We start from the raw sequence: 23,671 nt of genomic DNA, 5'->3' as shown, positions 1-23,671 counted from the left end.
ATGAGTCTTCAGATTAGAAGAGCAATTTTGAATCAGTGAATCACTATAATGTGTAACGTGTTTTGAAAATTTTTTCCAGCAATGTGTAACTCAGAAAAAACATCTCAGCTTATCCTATTGATTAGACACAAAGACTGGGAGTGTTGTTTTAAAATGGTGAACATGGTAAACATAAAAGCTGCTAAACATCAGCATGTTAACATCATCATCGTGAGCATATTAGCATGCTGTAGACTGTATCATGTCGGTTATATACAGGACTGGGTGAATCTGCTCTGTTCTGTTTTGTTCTCACTATCAGATAAAACACCATGTGTAGATTTATATAGAGACCAGGAGTCTACACAAGTTCTACTACATTTCAGCCTCTGTTCACACCCTGTTACCTAGTTATCATTGTTACGTGATAAGTTCTGGGGCTTTCCATCAATCATCTAAACATACTGGCTGCAGATAATCTTTACTTTTGTGGTTTAGACTCAAAGTTTCTGTTTCGCCTTGAGAAATGAGAAAACCTCAGTGTGTGTGATGTATGTCTGTCAAGATGAGGTGTGCTGTCTGACTGACATTTTTGATGTGATGTCAGCATTTCCTTCTTAGACAGGGAGACGTGAGGAAATGAGGTCGGAGCTGTCAGACATTCATTATTTGCATAAAAACTACTGCTTCATTTTAGAAATGGTCTGAAGCATCACAGTGAGAGTGTAGGGACACTCTCCCACTGCTGGGGGATTGTGAAATGTATCACTTAACATATATAGAGACACATATATGTACACTGAGAGACAAAAACAACTCCATAAGTACTAATTAAAAACATTTGTAGATTCGCCTTGTGGTGAAGCACATGCACACATAAAAAACATCCTGTAGTGAGGAAACTAGCAGGCCACGTGCACACTGAGCGCATGCTGGTGTTTCACACCTCCTGTGGTTTTCAGGAAGAAAAAAACAGAAATAAGTGATAAGAGACAGAACAACAACGTCCCGTCTGCAGCCTCACAATATGGTTTAACAGCCAGGACCATTATAGTTTACAGAAGTTTCTGATAGTGCTGCTAATTATTTCGTCAGTTTCTTGTGTGGCCCTCTAGTAAAACATTTTCAGGCCATTTGCTTCCAGCTATGTTCCCTCTTATTTCCTAACTGGTCCCATTGTGGTGAATAATTAAATTACATGGCGAACACAGAGACAATGCATGCTCAGTGAGCATGTCAAATGTTCACATCAGATCCTCCAGTCCCTCCAGTTCCTGCTGAAGCATTTAAATCTTGATTCTTTTTTAAATGTTGTATTATTCATAACAGTCTTACGTAACTTTGTGGGAACAGGGACGTCACAGGCCTGCTTGCTAAAAATATAATAAACAATAATGCAGGAGTGAGGAGGCAGCTTTTAAAAGGCTCAGTTTTGCTTCATCACGACTGCTGGCTGCATGTGGCCTCAGCGGGCAGGTTTCAGAAACAGTCCTTCAAAGTGAGTGTGTCCACAATGGGACCTGATCAGACTCACAACTTATTTGAGACATGTTTTTAGAGATTTTATATTTTTCAGCTTCCTCTGACAGATCTTCTCCTTTATCTTACTCTAAGATAAGGTTGTAAAATATTTCAGTCTCAGCCTCAGTCAGTTTTAGTGAAACAAGACAAAACAAAAGCAGGTCTCATTTAGAATAGCAGAAAAATGCTAAATCTTGGTAGCAATTAATGAGGCTGCCATTCATGTGTTGTTTCATATTGTTTAGCAGAGAAACTACATAATTACACTGAATTAAACTGAACTAGTGCCCGGCAGCACCCTCGTGACCCTAAATAGCCAGATTTCTGCAGTGAGCATTCCAGCTTAATAATCTCACTGAGATACCACTTCCTTCACCCGTTCATTCTTACAACGACTTGTTCAGCTGTGTCAACTCCATCCACAGTTGTCGCCATCATTCTGTTGCTGCATTTCATGAATTTAACTACGGATCCATGTAGGGAGGTGACATCATGTAGGAAGGTAGACCTGACAGCACCAGGTTCACTGCAGGGAAAAGTGGAGAAAAATTTTATTTTGTGCATCATTGAATTCTTGGGGTTATATAACTCTAGACTCTCCAGAGAAGGGACACCCGTCTTCAACAAGACTAGAACATTTATTTTTGTAATTAAATGTACTCCATAGCATCCTGGTGACCTGTTTGCTAGATCTGTCATAGTTTACATAAATGTTTGGTATAAAATCAGTGTTTTTCCAACCAAACACTTTGTTATTCACTCTGCTCTCTGGTTTTGATTTAAAGACCTGTGATGCTAAAGTTGCAACCTTGCCTGTGTGTAAGGGCCCTTGTTAAGGTTTTATGTGTGTTCTTAGCATTTATAAGGAGCTGTGTGAGTTTATGTTGTTTAACACACCAGAGGTTTCCCATGTCCTATTTATATTTGTTCTTTTCTAAATTAAATCTAATCTGATTTAATTAAACTCTTTCACTATTTTCAAAATGGAGGTCTCTGGAATGAAAATATTTGACCTATTTGAAGCAGATTCCTTTTGTCTTGTTTTGCTCCCCATTCAATCATAACACCTCTCGCTGCCAAAGAACGTGCTCTGGTGTCCAAGTCTGTATTAAAGTATGCTTATGTTAGCTTAGCATGCCTTTCATCATGTCTAAAGAGAGAGTGTAGCTGCTCCTCGGCTTGAGGAAGAGTAATAATGGCTCCTCTTGGCAGCAGCTGCTTTTTATGGATGAAAAAGTGATCTATAAAAAGTTGTCCAAATAGTGATCCGCAAGTCTGGAGGCACTTAAGGCCCTGGCCCCTGACTGAAAACACCTAAACTATTACAGCACTGCACACAGCAGGGCTACCAAACATACAAACGGTAACTCACAGTTGTGAGCATTGTGGGAGCTTTTACACAGACTCTGATTCCCATTTAAATACACAGTGGTGGTTGTTATAATCCTTTAACAATTTATTAAACAGCCTGAGATGGGCTTGCGTTATTACTTCAGCTCTGTTTCATTTCCCATCTATAAATTACTGAAGCACTTTTTAGCTCCAGCTTCATGTTTAGTGTAATAGAGTGGTATTGATCTTCTAATTCTCATAAGAACGCAAAAAAGCTACTTCCAGTAAGCTTTCACACTAACTAATATCACCACAGGTGTCTATTTTTTTATTAATAATTTAGTCAATACAGTGCCCATCATATTTTCCTATAGCCTATGCTGAAATTTGTGTCTCTGTCTAAAAATCTCGTTTTATTTAATCCGCGATCATCTAAAACACAAATATTTGGTATTATAGATGAAATTTATAATACCAAATCTATAATTTGTGATGCTATTTTTTTTGTGAAACTGTTGACAGATGTATGGATATAAACTTGTACTGAAGTGTTTTACTGGTTGCACAACTGTATTATATTCTTTCAGTGCAGCAACAGTTTCATCACGGTGAAACTGAATGGTTGAGTTACTTCAGTGAAGCTCTGAGTGAGACTTTCAAAACACATTCACAGTGGGTTAAAATAGAACTGGCTCCTGCGTCTGATTAAATTATTCCATATGTTTTTGATCAGGAGGAAACTGACGTGTTATGTGTGCGTGTTTGTGTGTAGGCAGGAACTGTGAGGGACTCCATGGCCAAGTCACTGTACAGCGCGCTGTTTGACTGGATCGTGTTCCGGACCAACCATGCCCTGCTAAACAACAAGGACCTGGAGGACAATTCAAAGGTAGGAATGTACACAGATAAGATTTAAAACTCATACACACGTAGAAAGTACCTACACCAAATCAAAACACAAAATGCTGTCATGGGGCTGTGAAATAGTTTTTATCACACACTCCTTAGGTGTTAGATGATCAGTGTTACTGATTTTATGCTAAATTCCAGTTTCGTCATAGACAACATGTTTAGATCATTTTTCAAACGACATGCTCTTCGTGCTTCCATCCATAAAAAACAGAATAATAGAATAATAAAAATTAATAATAAAATGCTGGATAGCCTTTCTGAACTTTTGCCATTTTATCAGCAGCAGCCTCAAGTAAGAAAAAACAAGAAAAGCATGTCCTTCTCACAGCTTATCATCATGTTCCCCACGCGTTGCATGACATCCAGTTGTTATCTGCGTGAGGTGCACAAAGTAAATGCACATGTAAGTGCATCAGTTTCTCCAAGATACATGTGTAATATTTACTCCACCTATAGTGTAACTATGTCAGGAAGCATAAATAGAAATATAGTAAAATTACACTGAAATTAGCAGTTCCTTTCTTCTGGACTGGAGGAGAACCAACACTGATGCATACATGTGTCTAAATGTTATTGAAAATGTCTTAAACCTCATTTAGATTTATAGACGTAGCAGACATTTAATACAATGATACATTTAAATGGCCATCATTAACATCATTAATAACATCACTATGACCAATGAAAATGTCTGGCTTTTATACTGATGGGGGAGAAACATGGAGCTCTTATATTAACATGTATGTTTGTATTCATTGTTGTTTTGTTCTGTTTCCTTCTGCATATTTCCTTTATTCTTTTAGTCTTTCCTTTTTTGTCTGACTTATTCTCCCCATCCTGCTGTCTGTCTGTCAGTCAAGACTTGAATCCTGCTTCTTTTGCTCCCAGACAGAGTCGTGTGATATGAAATTCCACTCTGCGTGTGTGTGTGTGTGTGTGTGTGTGTGTGTGTGTGTGTGTGTGTATTTTCTAGAGTGGCAGCTGGCAACTCAAACCCCGTGGGGGCATCGAAAGGATTAGAAAACAGATCTTTCTGTGTGTTTGTGTGTGTGTTTGCCTGGAACATTTGGGCAGATGGCATCAAGTTCCCCTCAGCTCAGTTTACCCCCTGTGGTCCTCTAACCCTGTATGTGTGTATGTGTGTATATGTGTGTGTGTGTCTTGGCACTGACATCATCTGTTTGTGTGTTTGTCTTCCCTCTGCGATGTCAGGGGGTCGATGAGGTTGCACTTTCTGTCAAGGTCATTGTCCTTATGTACAATTAATGGTATGTAGGCTGCATGTGCTCACATATGTCTTTATGCCAAAATGAAAAATTTCCCTTGAGAGAGAAATAAAAACTGCTGAATAAAATTGGAAACAGCTTTTGCAGTCCATTTCATAATTAAAGGCCTTCTTTGCCTCCTTCAGATGGTTCGTGTTAATGATGTATCGTGACATGAATCTTACTGACACCCAGGGGGCAGCTGGGCCGTTGAAGCTGTGAATAATGGGACATAAAAATAAATTCAATTAAAAGATGACAAAGAAGCCTATCTATCTATCTATCTATCTATCTATCTATCTATCTATCTATCTATCTATCTATCTATCTATCTATCTATCTATCTGTCTGTCTGTCTGTCTGTCTGTCTGTCTGTCTGTCTGTCCGTCCGTCCGTCCGTCCGTCCGTCCGTCCGTCCATCTATCTATCTATCTATCTATCTATCTATCTATCTATCTATCTATCTATCTATCTATCTATCTATCTATCTATCTGTCTGTCTGTCTGTCTGTCTGTCTGTCTGTCTGTCTGTCTGTCTGTCTGTCTGTCTGTCTGTCTGTCTGTCTGTCCGTCTGTCCGTCCGTCCGTCCGCCGGTCCGTCTATCTATCTATCTATCTTTTGAATGTGTAAAATATAAAAACTAAATGAACTGTCTGTTTGCCACCAGATCCTGTCCATAGGAGTCCTGGATATCTTTGGTTTTGAGGATTATGAGAACAACAGCTTTGAACAGTTCTGTATCAACTTTGCTAATGAACGGCTCCAGCACTACTTCAACCAACACATCTTTAAATTAGAACAGGTACAGTGGTATTACAGTATCTCCTCTTCTCTCCTCTTCATCCTGCTCATGATTATCAGCAGCTGCTGTTAACACACCATTGCATTTTGCATTTTACTGCCACGGTGACAATGTTATGATGATGACTCCTTGGTATCAAGTGATGCCTGTTAATGCCCCAGCGTTAAGCTATGTGGCTGTTGCATATGCCTGAGAAATGCTTTCATGTGGTTGATTGCTTCAGATGACAAAGTACATGTAGGAATTAAGGCTTTTTCCCTTTAATTGTCTAAATGCATTTAAGATCTATCTCCTTTTACAGTATCTCCTTCTGTCCTACAGTACCACCAGTCTGTAATGCTATTAAGGGTTAAAAATGACTTCTGATTGTGCCCACTGTGCCTCTCAACCCACGTTATTTACTTGCAGTTCAACAGAATGCTTTCTGACAGTGACTACCTGTATTTAACTAGCTCTGCCAACCCTCAGTATAACTATGGTATCTTCATCCTGAGGGACCAAGCCCATAATCTATGGTTATAGTTTCTATAAATATAAGAAGCCTAAACTTCAATTCAGCGCTGAGTTGTTTATAAAAACTGACTGTAAATTCTGCACAGAAGAAGAAAAGAAAAAAAAAACATTTATAGCAAACAGCCTTTTTTTTTTTCCGTGGTCCTGTTGTGGCAGCCTAACATTGTCAGACCTCTGACATTACAGAACAAGCAGCTGTAATTATGCAACTAGATTAAGTTAGCTTCCAATAAAGTAAAAGGTCAGAGGTAAAGTGCTGAATGACCAGAACAGGCTGATAGACTGGGTCAGAGTGCAGGAATCAAACAGAGCAGTTTCCTGAGAGATTTTTTTAGGGGATTTTGGTTTTTCTTTGTTTCTGTTTTTGCCACTGATTGGCTTCACTGTCTCTTTTCATTTAAGTTCATTATTTTCTCTCACAGTCACGGCTGCTCTGATCACAGAGACATCAGCTCCAGCATCCTAACTACCCCTGCTCTTTTTCCACACTCAAAAGTACAGAGCTGCTAATCCCTACCCAGCTATATTATGTATTCAATATGCTCATTTATTCAGATAGCAACTACTTAATATTCTGTGAGCATGTTTTTTTTATTTTTCCATTTCTTTTCTACCTCATAGAACAAGTGGGGTAGCACTGGGGGGAAGACGAAGGAGAGGAAGAGGGAGAGTTCGGGGGAGATAATGAGTCTCTGTCAGTTGTGCAGTAGCAGTCAGCTCTCGTCTTCCTCGTACAGAACCCTGATAGGACACAGCATCTTTGCAGGCAAGCCTGTCGCCAAAGGCTAAAGCAGGAGAGCAACAGAGTTAAAAAAGAGCAGCGTTTTAGTAAACGAGTGCAATAATGTCCCTTCACCCTCGCTGAAGATCACAGGCTGCCGTTCAACCCGAGCTAATGGTTCTGTTATCTGTGTGTGACAGTTAACCCTCAGGCCCCGCAGACACACACACATGCATCAGGATGCAACATGTACTAACTAACAGGCTGTGTAGCTTTAAATGAAAAAGTGATGGACAAGCACTCTAGGGCTTTCATTTTACATCTAGATTTTCCCCAGCTGAAGCTGATGAGTACCAATACAATCAAAGTGAGTGGAAAGGAGCCACAGCAGCTGTACAACAGAAAAAACACTTTAAATTATTTCAAGCGTGTGTGTGTGTGTGTGTGTGTGTGGACATATGGCATTCTGAGTTAAAAGTTTGTTCCTGTGTTATGTTATGTTATGTATGACAATTATTAGTTATAATTGTCAAAGTGCTGCGAAGACACTCACCCGTACAGGACGGTACCCACTATTGTTTCAGCAGAGTTCACGTTTATTATCCTTTACTCACTGGGGTCCTCAAACCTTTGGCTGTCTGCCGTTCGTGAGTTTATTTGACAGGACAACAGCTGAGATGGAGTTGAGCTCCGGGGCCCCTCTGAGGCAGGTTGGTGCAACTTCCTAATCAGGGGTTGCCAGATCTCTACTGATTTGTGTTTGTTTGAATAAAGTTGTGCAGTTCATAGCAACAGTCCTTCTACCCTCGGTTTGACACATCTAGCATTGTGTAGAGTCTTTAACAGATGACCTCAGATCATTGGGAGATGCAGAAAACTTCCCAGATTGTATAAAATGACCAAATGAAACAGTAACAAAGACTGACAGCTCATTCTGGTCCCTTGGATTATCAGTTTATACATCAGTCTCAACCCAAGGCCCTCGTACTTGATTGATCTGGAGCTTTCAACCCTGTTGGCTTAACAATGAGAAAAACTCCTATTAAGTTTAATTACCTGCAACAGAAATGACAGCTAAGCAATCAGACTCTGCTCATGAATGGTTAACAATTTTAACAAGATAAGGTGTCTGTGTATAATGACAAGGTCGGTGTGTTTTGTTGCTATCAGCTTTACCCGTTTGTCCGTCTTCACAGAAAAGAAATCTTTCCTCTTTTCTCTGACCTGTTACACGCAATGTTTACAAAAATATGTGGTAATTCTTTCCTGTGCCTCAAACTGAGCTTACACAACATGGAGAAATGGCCATAATACATCATGTTAATATTCAGTTTTATGTTTCTTCAGGGTCAGCATGTTACTTTCACGTTAGTTCTGCATACTTTTTGGGAACATTTAGACTCCGAGGTGGTCCTTTCATGAAAATTATTTTATAAAACTAAACAGTAATTTAAACAGACTTATAGTGTTTGGTGTTTTTGGATAGATGGTGTTGTAGTGCTGTAACAACAGATACAAAGCATAAGAAAATTTGTTGTATTTACATTTTGAAGAACAAATGTAAGTTTAAATCATTTTTTGTGTCATCATGTTAAAAAAAATCATGTTCAGAAGAAATTCATAAGAGAAAGCAAATTATAGGTTAGAAGGTTAAATGCATCATCTGATGGTCTGGTAAAGAAAAAATCCGTTCTCTAACTAGTTTTGTGGATATAAGCATGAACCACTACTTTCTGTTAGTCTGTGGAAAGTGATTTGGATTTTCTATCACAGGGATTTTCCTTCCCCCAGGCTTCAACCCCTCCGCCCAGCCAATCAGTTGGTCTTATCAGCAGTGTGTGTTTACCTTCAGAACAGCAGCCAAAGCTAATAGGACCGGCCGGCCACTGGATGGTGGAGAGGTGTGTGAGGGCTCTCCAGTCCGGTGTTTACACTTGGTGCTTGATTTCTCATCTGTGCGAGGACGGTATATCAAAGTGAGAAAACACACGAGAGCCACCGCCCTAGGCAAACTGCGTATCGTGTTTAACTTGTGAGGCATCATATGGGCCCGGTCTAGAAATAAAAACCATGTGGCCAGGTTTACCTCCTTCTGACATGAGGACAGTCCTGCTGGTTTTCACAGCGGATGTAGAGGTGTCCAGTGATTCTCTTTCTTTAAAACAGTAGGAACTGCAGCATTTTAAGTGGTCATACTGATAAAGTGCCAGTTAATTATTCATTGGTGCAGATTTTTGACAACCTGAGCCCTAATTCACATCATACAGCCTGGCTCACTTTCTGAGTCATGCTGGGCGACGGGGTCTCAGCTGATCTCTGTCTAGTTGTCCCACAAAAAGCAAAACCCACTTACAGAGCATGTTTAATGATGGCACATTTTTCTACATCTCTTTTTCTTTGTGCTTTTAAAACCACCAGAACCTGCTCCAGCTCCCATGATTACACCCCTGTCCCCCCTGTCTGCTCAACAAAAACACTCTCCTGTCATAATAAGAGAGACGGTGAGAAGGGAAAAGAAAGAAGGACTAGAGAGATAGCAGGAGAGATGGGGAATTACACACAAACACATAACCTCCTTCACCTCTACATCAGGGCACTGGGCCAATCACAATTCAGGCTGGTTCAATGCTGCACTGTGTTACGCAGCAGAGAGCAGACTGAGTTGACTAATGGATGAGGCGATCGCCACAAATCCTGACCAACCTCATCGACCACAACAGAACTGCCTGCTTTCTACAGCACAGCAGGAAGTTTTAAGGCTTTTATTGCTTGCAGATTGGCTTAAGTCTGGGGTTTTTACATCTGTGTCTGTGTCTATTTTAAGTCCCAATCTCTGTTATGTCTCTGCCTTTATGTATTCACTGTGCAAATATAAGGTTTCAGTTCACCAAAATTACAATAGGACTTATCTACCTCTTAGTGGTATTTATGCATATACATGGCATATACTCTTAGTAGTTGATAGCTCAAATCCTGGGTAAATTTTTGTCTGTATGTGTAGCTGCGTGTTTGGATTTGAATCACTTCTTCTTTTAATGTTGTGCTTTTGCAGTTGTATGTGATTTCTGAGAGGGCACCACAGTCATGGGCCTGAAACGAGAGATTCTTCTGATATGACACTTGGGTCACTTGCACGTTTTTATAGTTGATAGTTGATGGTTTAGTGCACTGCATCTTGTCATCTGACGCAACACTTATGTAGTGTCACATGCTGTAACCAGTGTTTGGTCCCCCCTGCTGTCGGCCGACTCCAGGCCCACCCCATTCCAGAAGTGCTGTGGAGTTAAGTTTTGTTGACACCGTATTTGTGGAGCTGCTTCCAAACATGGAACATTAGATACTGAAATGATTAATTAGACATTATGATAAACACTGGGAAATGTACCAATGCAGAAATACATATATGTGTACAAATAGCAAACCTTAATGGAACCACATTTTGTTAGCATACGTTCTTACTTTCATTGGTGAAATTAGCACCAGTTTGTCTTTGTGTTTGTCATCTCGGATTGGCAGAAATGGAACCAGACAGCTTCAGCTGCTGCTGTAAGCCATCCTGTTCAACAGAGAATGAGCTGTGTGTCTAAGCTGTACTGATCTCTTACTGTGTCAAGTCGATAATTTTCAACAGACCTCTCCTATCTGCAGCACTTTTTTGATTTAATGTCTCCATTCTCTGTAAAATTTACTAGTGATCCACATTGCAGCCCTCAGGGCCTGGACCACTGCTGCCTTTTCTATTTTACCAGGTGTTTAGTTGCATTTTGAGGCTAAATCACTGCCTTAATTTGACTGCTATGAATACAGGCTTGCAGAAGAATAAAACAGTAACACTGGATTTGTAGGTAGTGGTAGGTAGTGCTGAGTTTACAGAGGGTGAAGTAATAAAACCTCGCCTGACTAATGATTCTCATTATCCATGAATACTCCTTGGTTACTCAATAAATCATTTAGCATTTGATACTTGTATTTGTGATATGTAATTGCTAAACAATAAATTGTTTCAGCTTAATCTCAAATAGTAGCAGCTTGATAGATTGAAGGTCATATAAAAATGTGAAGATTTGCTATGCAGCACACAAATCATCTCCTAAAGTGTCTGTTTCTTAGTTGCTGATGATGAAACTTCATTCAGAGTAACTGTTTAGTTGATCTGTAACTATCTCTGCGTGCGTCACAGCTTTTTAGTCCTCATCTGCTTGGCCAAGCTGTTTATGTAAATGTGTGTATGTAATAAAATAGCTGATGAGTGCGTGTTTATCTATTTATCTGTATGCCTGCATCTAATTGTTTCTGAGTCAACACGTGTGTTCACAGACGCAACAAACTTAGACAAACTGAGTCAGCCTTCGGTCGGCGCTCGGCTTGATGAATATTTAAACAAAAGCACAAGTGTGCAACTTTTTTACGGCTCTGTTTTCATTTTGCTTGATCCAGTACAACCTTCTGAATGAAAGCAAACATGCCACATGTTATGAATGCCTTGTCAGTGATTCAGCAGCCTAGAAAAAGCAGGAGAGGGCAGACGTGTCGCATTTCTAAAAGTATGTTCTGATTTGGATGCTTTCCCAATGTCTTATTTTACTAATCGAGGAGTACGTGTTCTGACTAATATTCAAAATATTTCGTTTCTTTCCCTTCATTATCATAACAGACTCAAAAATGTATACAGACTCTCATAGATATCCACAAAATGGTTTCAACATGCAAATGTACATTGGATGAGGGTAAAGACAACTCTGGCAATCAGAAAAATACTCAGTGACACCTTAAGGATGATGATGTACAGTAGGTGCACCTCTTTGTCCAACACTAGATATTCAGTTTATTGTTTATGTGTATATATTTTTCTGTCCACTTAGTCATCAAGCTTTGATTCCTAAATATTTCTTTATGATTTTTTTTGAACTGATAACTTCATATGTTGCAGTTTATACTTCATCTCCTAGATTTTTGTTTTATATGTTCTCTTTCCCTGATCTTTTTTCCTGTAAAGGCTTTTTGCAAATTGTTTAATAAATAGAGCTTGTTTGCTTGTGTCTAGCACCAACAGCTCAAAGTTTCCTTAAATTTTCTATAACCGCAGACTGTTCCATGTGTGGTGTAATAGACATTTGGATTCTGGCCTGATTTCCACTAGATAGTCTGTCTCTATTTATGGTCCACTGAGGATTTGGGTTAAGTTTTTTTTTTTTTGTGATGGCCTTAATCATTGATCCAGCACAACCCATTTGTACTAAAGAAGCATCAATGTAATGGCGATGAAAATGCACTGAGCACATTCATGTTTGCAATGACCCCACTGCTTTTCATCGAACTACTGGCAAAACACGATGAATAGAACAGAACATTTACCAATATGCTGTTTAAGGAGAATAGAGGGGTTGGTATAAGCACCTTTTTAAGTTTTGCTATTGAACTGCCAGATAAAGCCCCTCTTTTTCTTCAGTTTTTGTTAAGCTATGCTCTGCCTTGCTGGATCTGAGCCTGAGGATTTTAAGTTGTATTTATTTCAGGAAGGTTTGCATGATCTTCTCCAGCAGTCCAACAGTAAGATGCACCAGCTCCTGGAGCAGAGACTGTTTACATACCTTGCTCAAATGTACTGTACATCAACAGGACTTGGAAGAACAAAGGAACATTTTTTTCTTCTGTTCCTCTCTGGGAGAGGGACTCTAGGTGTCTCTGATGGGTTTCTCCCTTATGACTATAAAGGGAACAGTTGTCATTGGCCCCTGGGGGCTCATAGACATTACTGACTGTGGTTTTACTGACACCCAACAAGCAGTCAGCTGTTTTCATAGCATGGTTGCCAGTTTTAGTGCTGTGAAAGCGTTGCCTGCACTTTTTGGTTTGATGCCATAAAGACTATTGGCACACAATTAAAATAGATTCTGTCCCATTTGAGCCACAATTTACTGGTTCAAACGCCAGGGAGCATCTTAGTGAAGTTGAGAGCAGATCTATCACTTTAAAGTTGTTAAAAACTTCATTTGAATTTGTTGAGTCAGTGGTGAAGAAATAAGGAAATAACATGATCATGCAAATAACCTCAGTAACTCCAAGACTGATCCCATGTTGCTGCTCAGTGACAGTAGATCACCCTGCTGTTATATGTTGTATGTTGCATGCACATGTACCCATCAAGTATTCCTGCAAAGTGTTGTCATTTGTATTCAGGTAAAGGTAAAGTCAGTAAGATCAGCACAGTGGCTGATTTGCCTTTCATATAATAACTGACCTGACATCTTTCTTCCTCTGTGACTTCCCCTGCAGGAGGAGTACAGGGCAGAGGGAATCACCTGGCACAACATCGACTACATCGACAACAGCGGCTGCATCAACCTCATCAGCAAGAAACCCACAGCTCTGTTCCACCTGCTGGACGAGGAGTGCAAGTACGCCACCTACAGCACAGTCAATGCCTTCAACAACAGTTGGCCAGATTTGTGCATTTCTGGTTATTTTGAGAATATAAATGAAACTTAAAAGCTGGGAGCTTTGGGTTTTTTGCTACCATGACAGTCACTGCTCCCTTTTTCTGAACAAGATGTGTTTTCTTCATTACTTTAGTGATTCATGGATTTAATTTAATTATAACAAGTAGTGTCAAACCTGAGGGAGTCCAGCTGGTCAGTATGATTTGTTAGGATGCGACTTGATGCAGATGTGCATTCAGATAGCTTTTGATTCTAAGAGTACTGGAGTGCAGTGATGAGGGTTTGTTCTGACACAGCAGCATCTTATGGATGAGTCCATCACCTTCTGAGCCAGTCTCACTGATTAAATACATGGTGTTTTCCATGTGTCACTGTATGTGATGGAAAAGGTTGATGAGTCAAATATTAGATTTCATAAAAATATAATGATACAACAATGCAATAAAACCTTCCACAGTAAAACACGCTAAGTGTTCTAAACATATGACAGATTATTGTTGGTTCTTTAACATATAATGGGCAACAATTTAGTTTATTGGATATCTAGCAATGACTTAATTTTTGTGAAATTTGCTCATACTCTCCTAAAACTCTCCTTGCCACATGTCTGACCTTTGCTTTAGTCCAGTAGTTCAGTTATATCTTAACAGGAGCATTCTTTCTAAATATTTAGTGGTAAAATTTTGAAGAAGAACTTCAGACATGCTTTCTGTACACCTTCATACATTTTAGATGCTAAACTGCTTTACTCTGCCACGGTTTTCACTTTTCTGTTGTAATTATAATTTGCAGATTTGCCTTGTCAGAATGCTGGAAAGCAAAATATAGGATGCTTTGTTGAAATTACATTTTGATCATCTTGCACAAGCGTGTTTCACACCCAACTGGTGAATCGCAGATACAAACTGCTCCCTGCTCATCAGCTTGATTGATGCTAACACTGGGACTTTTATCAGGACTTAACTAAAGCATAAAGATGCATGTCTCGATTATGTTTTTGATTTTTTTTTTTTTTTTGCCTTCTCTATTGTGAAACGCTCTCCACCTGCAGGTCAGCGCGCTGCTTCTGCAACTTTCCCCACCATTAATCAAATCCAGTGTGCTTCTGCCCCCCTCTCATAAAAACACATCAGGCGGTACACACACAGCCATATTTATCTATGTTAGCTGTCATCTTACTTGCCACTTAGCATAGCTGGTTCATCTGGATCTAATAATGCCTGGAATAGACCATCGTCTGTATGTGTTTGTGTATATATGTGTGTGTGGACAGAGAAGACCACTTTAGGAAAATTAAGGTCAAAGGGGGGATCTCTAAAGGAAAAATGAGGGGGGCAGGATCTCTCCTGGGGTTTTATGCTGCCACAGGAAGGAGCTTCATGCTGAATGATTACACAGAAAGAAAGAAAGATGCTAAGAAAGCTCATCATTCACAGTCAGTGGAGCTTGCAGCGCTTCAGGGCCTCTGGAGAAGTGGATTAGGTTACTGCAGGCTAGGGAGCGAGTGCGGGGGTTCATTTTTACAGTAACAGCATCAAGCTTTAAGACCCCTGTGGATATACTTCAGCCAGCAGTGTGTTACAGATGTGTGGGGAGGAGAGGTTTCGATGATATGAAAAATCCCTTTAGGAATGTTGATCCAGCCAGCTGAGGTCAGTGGTAAATGGGTAAAATGTCCATGAAACTGAAGTGAAAACACCAAAGAAGAATGTGCAAACAGAGACACTGTACCTTTGGTTAAATCTGACCTGTAACATTGAGTGTGAATCCCTGAAGATTAGAGGAATGGAATAAGGGATACTTAAATTTAAGTAAGGTCATCTTGAGAAATGCAAGGTGTGACCATCAACTGCTACAGTGCTGCGGCTTTGTCGTCGAAAGAAAGGACAAATAAACATATAAAACATCAAATGTAATGGTTGTGCATTGCCATATTTTGAGTGTTCATTTTAAGACATGATGTGGCCTTTATTCATTCTGTCAAGTTTTTAATTGTTTTTTCTGATGTCTCTAGTTTCCCTCAGGCTTCCAATCAGACCTTGCTGGACAAGTTTAAACGTCAACATGAAGGAAACAGCTACATCGAGTTCCCTGCTGTCATGGAGCCTGCCTTCATCATCAAACACTACGCTGGTAAAGTCAAGTACGGAGTCAAGGTGAGCAGTGCTGCCATGTTGTTCTGTAAAGGCTTTTTAAATGATGTGACAGCAACACAAACAAATGTGCTGTCACATCAAACTGTCCCAACGACCAACTTCATGCTGGTCCTGGTGAAACGCCAAGGAAAATGTCAATGGTAAAACAATAAAAAGAGGTAAATGTGGAGAAAATAAAGGAAGAAGTCATCTGAACTAAAACCAGCCTTTCTTCATGACACTTCAGTAGGTAGCCAAAGAGCCCCCAGTACTAACCTCATAGATTTTGAGTGTTGAACCCCATGTGTAGTTGTAATAATTCAAATGTGCTCGATGAAGAAGTCAATGTGTTAGTCAAGTCACTGATTAATCACTAATCACTTGGACAGATTGGGATGTGGGTTCGGTTCTTACTGGAAGCATTTTTACAGCTGGAAATGTTGGCTTTTTTTTTTCTTCTTTGTCTGTTTCTAATGTATGAGTCAAACAATGGGGAATAATGCAAAAAATAGAATATATATATAATTAAACTGGGATTGAATCTGGATTGAGAGTTAAATGCCTGACAGGTAATTTTGTGTGGCAAAAAGTGAAAACTCTGGAAACGTCTTCCATAAACTTCACTCAAACCTTTATGGACTCTCAGCAGATCCACTTGTGGTTCTGTCGACCTATTTTTCCAGTTAAATCTATCTCTCTGTTGAACCTCCCATCTGCAATTTGATAAGAAGCACATGTGCTGGAATGGGTCAAACGTATTGCTTAACTGTACAATATAAATCTATAACAGTTGGTTCGTGCGGCTGTGGAAAGGTCTCCTGTATCTGCTATGAGCCACAGTTGTGAAATGTGTCTAGCACTGGATCTGCAGCGAACACACAGCTGACTCGTATCATATGGAGAGAGAATATGTTGAAGGGTTTATAGCTCATGGCTCTGTTATCACAGCACAGCTCCGTGGTTTCTGCATTCTAATGTGTGTGAGAAATGATTTTCTTCACCTCATATTTTATGTAAAGAAGTGAAAAGGGTTTTCGCTTTAATTATTTATAATTGAATCATTTTATTGAGGAAGATGAGGATGTTGACAGGTTTTATGTGGGGTTTAAGTGCCAGACTAGATGCAGATGTGTGAAGTGAGTTTTAGAGGTGCTTTAGGAAGGTTTTGTTACCTTTAGACAAAGTTACGCTTCCTCTTTCTCCCGACGTCTAGTTTAAAGCTAGGCTAAACAGCTGCTAGCTGTATCTTTAATGGACAGATCTTCTCATCTAACTCTCAGCACAAATAAAAAAAATGTCCATGATGTTAAAGTACTCCTTTAACTCTATAATTCTTTAACTCTAGATTCATAACTGTGGAATAACAGCAGTGAAACATCTGTTTGGAAACTGTGCTGCTAAAAGGCATAAAAAAGCAAAAACAATTAAAAAAGCAAGACAATAACATCTAATAAAACTGTATGTTTTTATTTGTTTAAAAACTAATAAGTTAAATGAATGTTCCCTTGTGTTTGTGGATTATTTTTCTGTCACCGATGTTGTGATTCACACACAAAATGTGCTAAATTTGCTCTTTTGATGAGAAGAAGCCAGTGAGTGGATAGAGACAGACAAATCTCTGCAATGATAAACGCTTCACTGAAGGCACATGTGTTTTTGCTTCATTCAGGACTTCAGGGAGAAGAACACTGACCACATGCGTCCTGACATTGTGGCCTTGCTGAAGAGCAGCAAGAACGCCTTCATCTGTGGCCTCATGGGAATTGACCCAGTGGCGACTTTCCGCTGGGCAGTGCTGCGAGCTTACTTCAGAGCCCTGGTGGCTTTCAGAGAGGCTGGCCGCAGACACACCCACAAAAAAACGGGTGAGGAAGGGTCTGTAAGTCCAGAATGGGACAGGAGCTTCAAAGTTAAGGACTGTGTTAGGACCCCACTCAACTATTTTTTGGTTATTTTACTCTGACTGTATTGCTATTTGCTTACTGATTCAATGCGAGGGGCAATGATTTCCTAAAATCAGACTTTCAAAATAACATACTATGTCTCTTTTACTTACAGACAGCCATCACCTTTAAATTTTATTCTGTCATTTATTGTAATGAACAAAAACATAAAAAAAAACTAAAACGTAACGTTTTGCACTTAAATACTTGGTGAATAAAATATTTAGTGGATTGGCGTTAGCAAATTCTTTGCTTTGCTTTGCTTTGCTTTAGCCAGCAAAAAGACTCACCTGTTCTGGATTGCTGCTTATAGGTCTGAATCTGATGTGTGTGTTCAAATGTTGGTTGAACCAAACAGTGCCTTTAGCTCTGGAAACTTGCACTGGCCATTCTTAATATAACATTTCTACATGACTGTTCATTGCTCAACACCCACATGTAAAGTCATGTAAAGCTGTGCTCCATGCAGGCCTGTCAGACTCCTGTTTAAACACAGTATGTTTGGGGATGTGAGCAGTTTTTACGTCATGTTACCACTGACGTATCTTTGTGAGGTTCTGTGACTTTTAATTCTTTGTACTTGGAGAATTGCCTCTTCTATTCTTAGCTGCCTCATCCACCTTGTTTTGTTTCTGCTCATGTTCCTTCTATTTCTTAATTCACACTTTTTCCTTTTATCTATTCTTTTATGTTTTTATGTTCCCTTTTTTGTTAAGGTATTCATAAAGGCTTCACTGGAAGACACTAAGTCTGTTTTATCTTTCCTTTGCGCTCCCTTTCTCTGTTTTAGGAAATGATGCAGCAGTTCCCTGTGCTGTGTTCAAAACTGACAGCTTCAGTTTCCTCCATCACCCAGTTCACCAGAGGAGCCTTGAGATCCTTCAAAGATGCAAAGATGAGAAATACAGTAAGTAATTCCAAAAAACATTGAGCCTGTCTGGAATACGGCACACGAGAGTCGTCAGTTTTTGTTTTTGTGATTACCGTTTGGAGTTTTGTTGTTCTGAGCTATTTTGGCTTAACCTCAGTTCAATCACTGCCATTAAAGTAATTACAAAACCTATAGTGAAATCACCAGATTTACACAGTATTGATTTTTAATCAGAAAATGAAAAATTCCCCTAAACTATAACAGTAAGCAATCTGCACACTCACCATTACTCACCTGTTTTTTTTTTTATTACCTTTAGTTAGGGGGTTGTTTCTCATTGTTTGCACATATCTGTGAAAACAACAAAACGTCTCTGGCATCTTTTCATCAGTGCATATAAAATTTTATTCCAAATTCGTACAGTGTGTTTCTATCATTTCTACTGAACATAAAGTACAACTAATAGTGACTGTTCTTTGTGTTTGCTGGTAAAAGCTTGTGCTTTCCTGTTGTATTTCAGCTTCTCTTGGAAATTTATTTTCTTTTTAAAATTGTATTATTTCCTGAATGATATTTTTTGAGTAAACTCCTTCATATCTAAGCAGTTTTTGAAAGGTGATTACTCTTAATGGGGTTTGAAATGAAGTGGTTTCCTGTCGATAAAGGTCCGTTAAATTGAGGTTAGCTGAAGTGAAAAGTATGCCTATTTCCCATTTTTTAAATCCTTATCAGAAGTCCTTCACATAGTTTACCCCAATCAAAGAAATCAATTCCAGGCAGTAGAGAAAAAGTCCTTTGTGGTCAGGTGGAGAATAATGGATCGCTTATTATTTTCAGCTGCAGTCAGCTGGTTTTATTGCAGCCGTTAATGAATAATTGGAAATAAGACTTAGAGTGTGGGTCTTCTGAACACTGGTCATATTGACTCACCTCGTAGCAAAGCTCATTACAGGAATACTCCCACACATGAGTGATCAGATGGATGAATCAGATCCAGGAGGATCAGCAGGATTTAAACGCGCCCACAGAGTGTCTGGTCGCCCTTTGTCGTTCTTTCATGCCGCTTCTTTTTGTGGTGTATTTGCATGGCTGAGCGTGTCTTCATGTGTCTACACAATCAAGTATGTGTTTGCATGTCATGCTGTAGGTGTAAGTATGTTGTAAAGTAACACTTCACTTTCATCCACATAACTCCTTTTAAAAAAAATGCGGTCCAGAAATTGGTCATGGAAATTTTTAAGAAAATTCTTTAGAGTTTCCTCTCCACTAATTTTACACCCCAGTGTTTTAGTCATGGTGAGTGTTATTTAGCCTGTAGAAACACTTATCTTGGCTTGTGTTTGGATAAGGAAGTCCTGTGTTACAAACTGGGGATTTACAAGACTTGTAGTTTCTAATGAAAAGACAATGAGTTGCATTTTTGGTGCTTGACCCAGAGCGTAGTCTACAACTTAGTGTATCTCAATATCTGCTGCATTAATTCCAACCATTCCTCTCTGAAGCCTCTAACTTAATAGAAATACAATACAAACCTCTATTAACATTCACTGTGAAAAATCCAGAAGTTGGAGAACATGCTAACAAGAACTAACATGTTAATGAGTGACCTTTAGCTGGATCTTTCTGCCTTTGGACAAAACTATGTTACCTGTGTCCCCCTATTTCCTGGCCTAAGGCTATGCTAAGCTAATTAGTTGGTAGCGGTAGCGTCATATTTACCATACAGACATGGGAGTAGTATCAATTTTCTCATATCGCAGTATGTAGAATTATTTCTTTCATTCAGGTCAGCGTATGTGACAGTGTGATGAATTATCTTCTACTGAAGTGAGCCTGTGTGTTTGCTGCTTGTAGAAACATCTAGCTGCTTGTCTTTATATATAATGTCTCTGTAAATATTCATGTTCCACTATCAGAACCGCTGAGGCGAAGAACAAAAACCCCTCCTCGGTGCACACACAAAGAAGCTGAGGCTGAGTGAGGAAACATAAGGCTAATCTAAGATATGAGCAAGATAAAAAGCTTCAGTACTGGATGAAAGTAGGAAAGAAAACACCAGTCAAGCACGATAAGAGATAAAGGAAGGATAGATGGGTGGTAGACGGTGCATGCACATCCAGAGTGAAGACAAAGAGTGGTGTTTATGCTGCAGTTGAATGTGAAAGTAAGAGCGAGGACTGTGGAGGCCCTGAAGTGCCAGACCTTCATGCTGTTGTCACAAACAGAGAATGACTGAGATGCAGATGTAGATAAATCCAGTGAGGTGTGAGATTCTCAGATCTTTTCTATTCTCTGTTTTCTTTTCCTCCTCCTGTCCTTCTTTCCAGGTATCACTAGGAAAAATCCCCGGACACCGTTGTCAGATCTTCAAGGCACCAACGCCCTGAATGAGAAGGCCAGCTGGTGATGTGGCTTCAGATCCCTTCAGTCTTTGTTTTTTCAAATTGTGTTCATGATAATCATTGAAGTGGACATTTTACAGTTCAAAGTCACTGCACATCTGAATATTTCACAAGTGATTAGAGGAAACCGGATATATAGACAGACCTAGTCTGCGTCCAGCAGAAGAAATCATTTTGACAATAACACTGTGTGTCATTTGTACCTGCTGAGAATCAGCATCTTCTCTTTCCGTCCATTCATCAGTCTGCTCCTCTCTCCCCCTGTAGGGATGGCTATGGTGTTGGATGTAATGGTCGTAGCTCCAGGTCAGGTCGTTTCTCCGCGACAGGAAGTCCCTCCCTGGAAGAAGATGGGATTTTTCTCAACTCAACCAATAGCAAGCTGCTGGAGCGAGCTCAGGGTATCCTACTGTGAGTGAGAGACTCAACCAAATATCTCTTCTCTTCTTCTACAAGAGCTGGATTTATATATACAATACATGTCTTCTTGTTATTTTCATTTCTTATAACCTTTAGCTTCAATAGCTGACAGGGGAAGTGGGACAGATGCTGTCCAATTGAATTATGGGTAGTGTAGTAGGGAGTATTTACAGATGAAGAAGCATAGAAATTTATTCATAAAAGATTTATTTTTAATGGTCAGAAATGAGCCTGTCATTTTTTTAATGTTACTGTGCAACATTATAATGACCATATTTTAAAGTCATGCACATTTTGTTTATTATGCCTTTAATACTGTTTAATATCTGTTTATTAAAATACCATTTCTCATCTGTAGGAGAAACAAAAACTGCAAAGTCAAGCCAACTCTTCCTAAGGTAAGAAACAACCATAACACAGAACAGTCTTAGAAGCAGCATTTAAGTGGTTTTTAATAGATACACAGGTTCTGATTTGGTCTGGTTTGCCATGGGCAGCACCTGTTAGACGTGAAGTCTCTGCGCCACCTGAGCAGCGTGACGCTCCACGACCGCATCACCAAGTCTCTGCTGCACCTGCACAAGAAGAAGAAACCGCCCAGCATCAGTGCACAGTTCCAGGTGAGTGCTGCCATTGCCCTCTGCTGGAAAACACACAGAATCACCACATCAGTGACGGCAGATTCATGATTGACAGGCGTGAAAATGTACAAGAAAATGTACAAGTAAAGTTAAAGACAGATTTTACAGTATGTAGAATTAACTATATAGATATGAGCTGTTAAACATTACTTTATATGTGTGTGTTTTGTTGGATTGGTTCTATAGTTTTATCTTTTTGACACTTTTTCATCAGGGTGACATCCATACTATGTTGAATAGTAACATAAAAGTGGGATTTTTCTTTATTGCTTCTGGATGTGATCCTGTTGTGTTTGTGTTGCAGGCTTCCCTCAATAAACTGATGGAGACTCTTGATCAGTCAGAGCCGTATTTTGTCAAGTGTATTCGCTCCAATGCTGAGAAGGTAATTTCTGCTGCAGAAGAGTCATCGCTTAAATACAGCTTCTCCTCGTCACTAACAGCTGATTTCTGTTCTGTTTCTCTTTCTGTCTCGCTCAGCTGCCGTTGCGTTTCAATGACAGTCTGGTGCTGAGACAGCTCAGATACACAGGTATGCTGGAGACCGTCCGGATCCGCCAGTCAGGATACAGCATCAAGTACACGTTCCAGGTAACCCTCTCCTGTTACTGCAGTAGATACACAGTCAGTGCCATGTCAGAATATTACTTACTTGTAGCTGTCAGCGATAGAGGTGGCTAATTTTTTTTTAAAAAAGCCTTATTGATGAAAAAATAATTCAGTATCTTGCTTTTTTTATCCAAATTGTTTTATTTACTTGTTTTAACTATTTTATTGTTTAGTTTTTATATCTCAGGCATTTACAGTATGTCTTTGTTTGCTTCTCCGTGTTAAGCTCTGCTGTCATTTTAGAACTACACAATGTACAGATCATTTGTTCTTGGCACTGTGTGTAAATGTGATAAGCCTGTGAAAAGTCAGATTCTTAGTATGACTGGATATATTTGGCCAACAAAGCTGATTCTGATCATAATCTTACTTTCCATTACTGCACAAAAATTAAAATTAAAATTGTTCATCTTAGTTATTTGGCTAGATGTTGAGATTTACTGTTATTAGTCTACTAGGAATATGTGTTAAATATCTGAAATTGACGAGCAGGCTATTTAATCCTGCATTAAAATGTGGAGCAATATTCTATTTTTGTGGAGCCTTAAATCTAAAAGTAATTGCCTGCTGTCATGTGGCCACATTGTTTTATTCGTACATTCATCCGCTTCCAGGACTTTGTGCGTCATTTCCATGTGCTGCTGCCTCGAGGCACGAGCCCAACCAAATCGGGCATCAGGGAGTTTTTCAGACGGATCCACCTGCCACCTGCAGGGTATCAAGTGGGCAACACAATGGTGCGCAAACTGGTTCACCTCTTTCTTTACCTCCTTGCTTTTTGGACTGGAGCAGTGTGTGACTGTGCAGTTTTAATGATGCAGGTGTTCCTGCGGGAGGCGGAGCGTCAGCGGCTCCAGACCCTCCTCCATCAGGAAGTCCTGCGGCGAATCGTCACGCTGCAGCGCCGCTTCAGGGCCGTGCTGGAGAGGAAGCACTTTGTCGACATGAAGAGAGCGGCTTGTGTCATCCAGGTGAGATGTTAGAAGGTGGTGGCCTAAGAACTGGTCTCAGTCAGACCAAGTCCCTTTGGGTTCCTTCATGCAGCTGAAGCAACATGTCAGATGTGTTGTAAGTGAATCATTAATCAATTTAGCAGTCCTGCACAGCGAACTTTCTTCCACATTTCATGTGGACTTTCCAGAGTCCATCAAGGCTATTTATTGT

General features: G+C 39.7%; 1 protein-coding gene across 14 annotated transcripts in view; it reads left to right on the top strand.

The window, feature by feature from the left end:
* LOC113132512 (unconventional myosin-IXAa-like) overlaps window positions 1-23,671 on the top strand; it is a 118,927-nt gene that overhangs the window by 76,491 nt on the left and 18,765 nt on the right. For all 14 annotated transcript variants that reach the window (XM_026310647.1, XM_026310644.1, XM_026310642.1 and 11 more), the window contains 14 exons: window positions 3,605-3,721; window positions 5,678-5,812; window positions 13,323-13,444; window positions 15,501-15,642; window positions 17,291-17,486; window positions 18,355-18,471; window positions 20,763-20,838; window positions 21,105-21,248; window positions 21,616-21,655; window positions 21,755-21,877; window positions 22,203-22,283; window positions 22,379-22,489; window positions 23,122-23,244; window positions 23,329-23,478. In XM_026310647.1, the coding sequence (XP_026166432.1) occupies window positions 3,605-3,721; window positions 5,678-5,812; window positions 13,323-13,444; window positions 15,501-15,642; window positions 17,291-17,486; window positions 18,355-18,471; window positions 20,763-20,838; window positions 21,105-21,248; window positions 21,616-21,655; window positions 21,755-21,877; window positions 22,203-22,283; window positions 22,379-22,489; window positions 23,122-23,244; window positions 23,329-23,478 (1,677 nt within the window). The remainder of the gene's footprint in view (window positions 1-3,604; window positions 3,722-5,677; window positions 5,813-13,322; window positions 13,445-15,500; window positions 15,643-17,290; window positions 17,487-18,354; window positions 18,472-20,762; window positions 20,839-21,104; window positions 21,249-21,615; window positions 21,656-21,754; window positions 21,878-22,202; window positions 22,284-22,378; window positions 22,490-23,121; window positions 23,245-23,328; window positions 23,479-23,671) is intronic.

The sequence above is a fragment of the Mastacembelus armatus genome, chromosome 6 (genome assembly GCF_900324485.2).
Source record: "Mastacembelus armatus chromosome 6, fMasArm1.2, whole genome shotgun sequence".
Lineage (NCBI taxonomy): Eukaryota > Metazoa > Chordata > Actinopteri > Synbranchiformes > Mastacembelidae > Mastacembelus > Mastacembelus armatus.
Note: the sequence above shows the minus strand (reverse complement) of the source record. Positions and strands in the feature narration are given on the sequence as shown.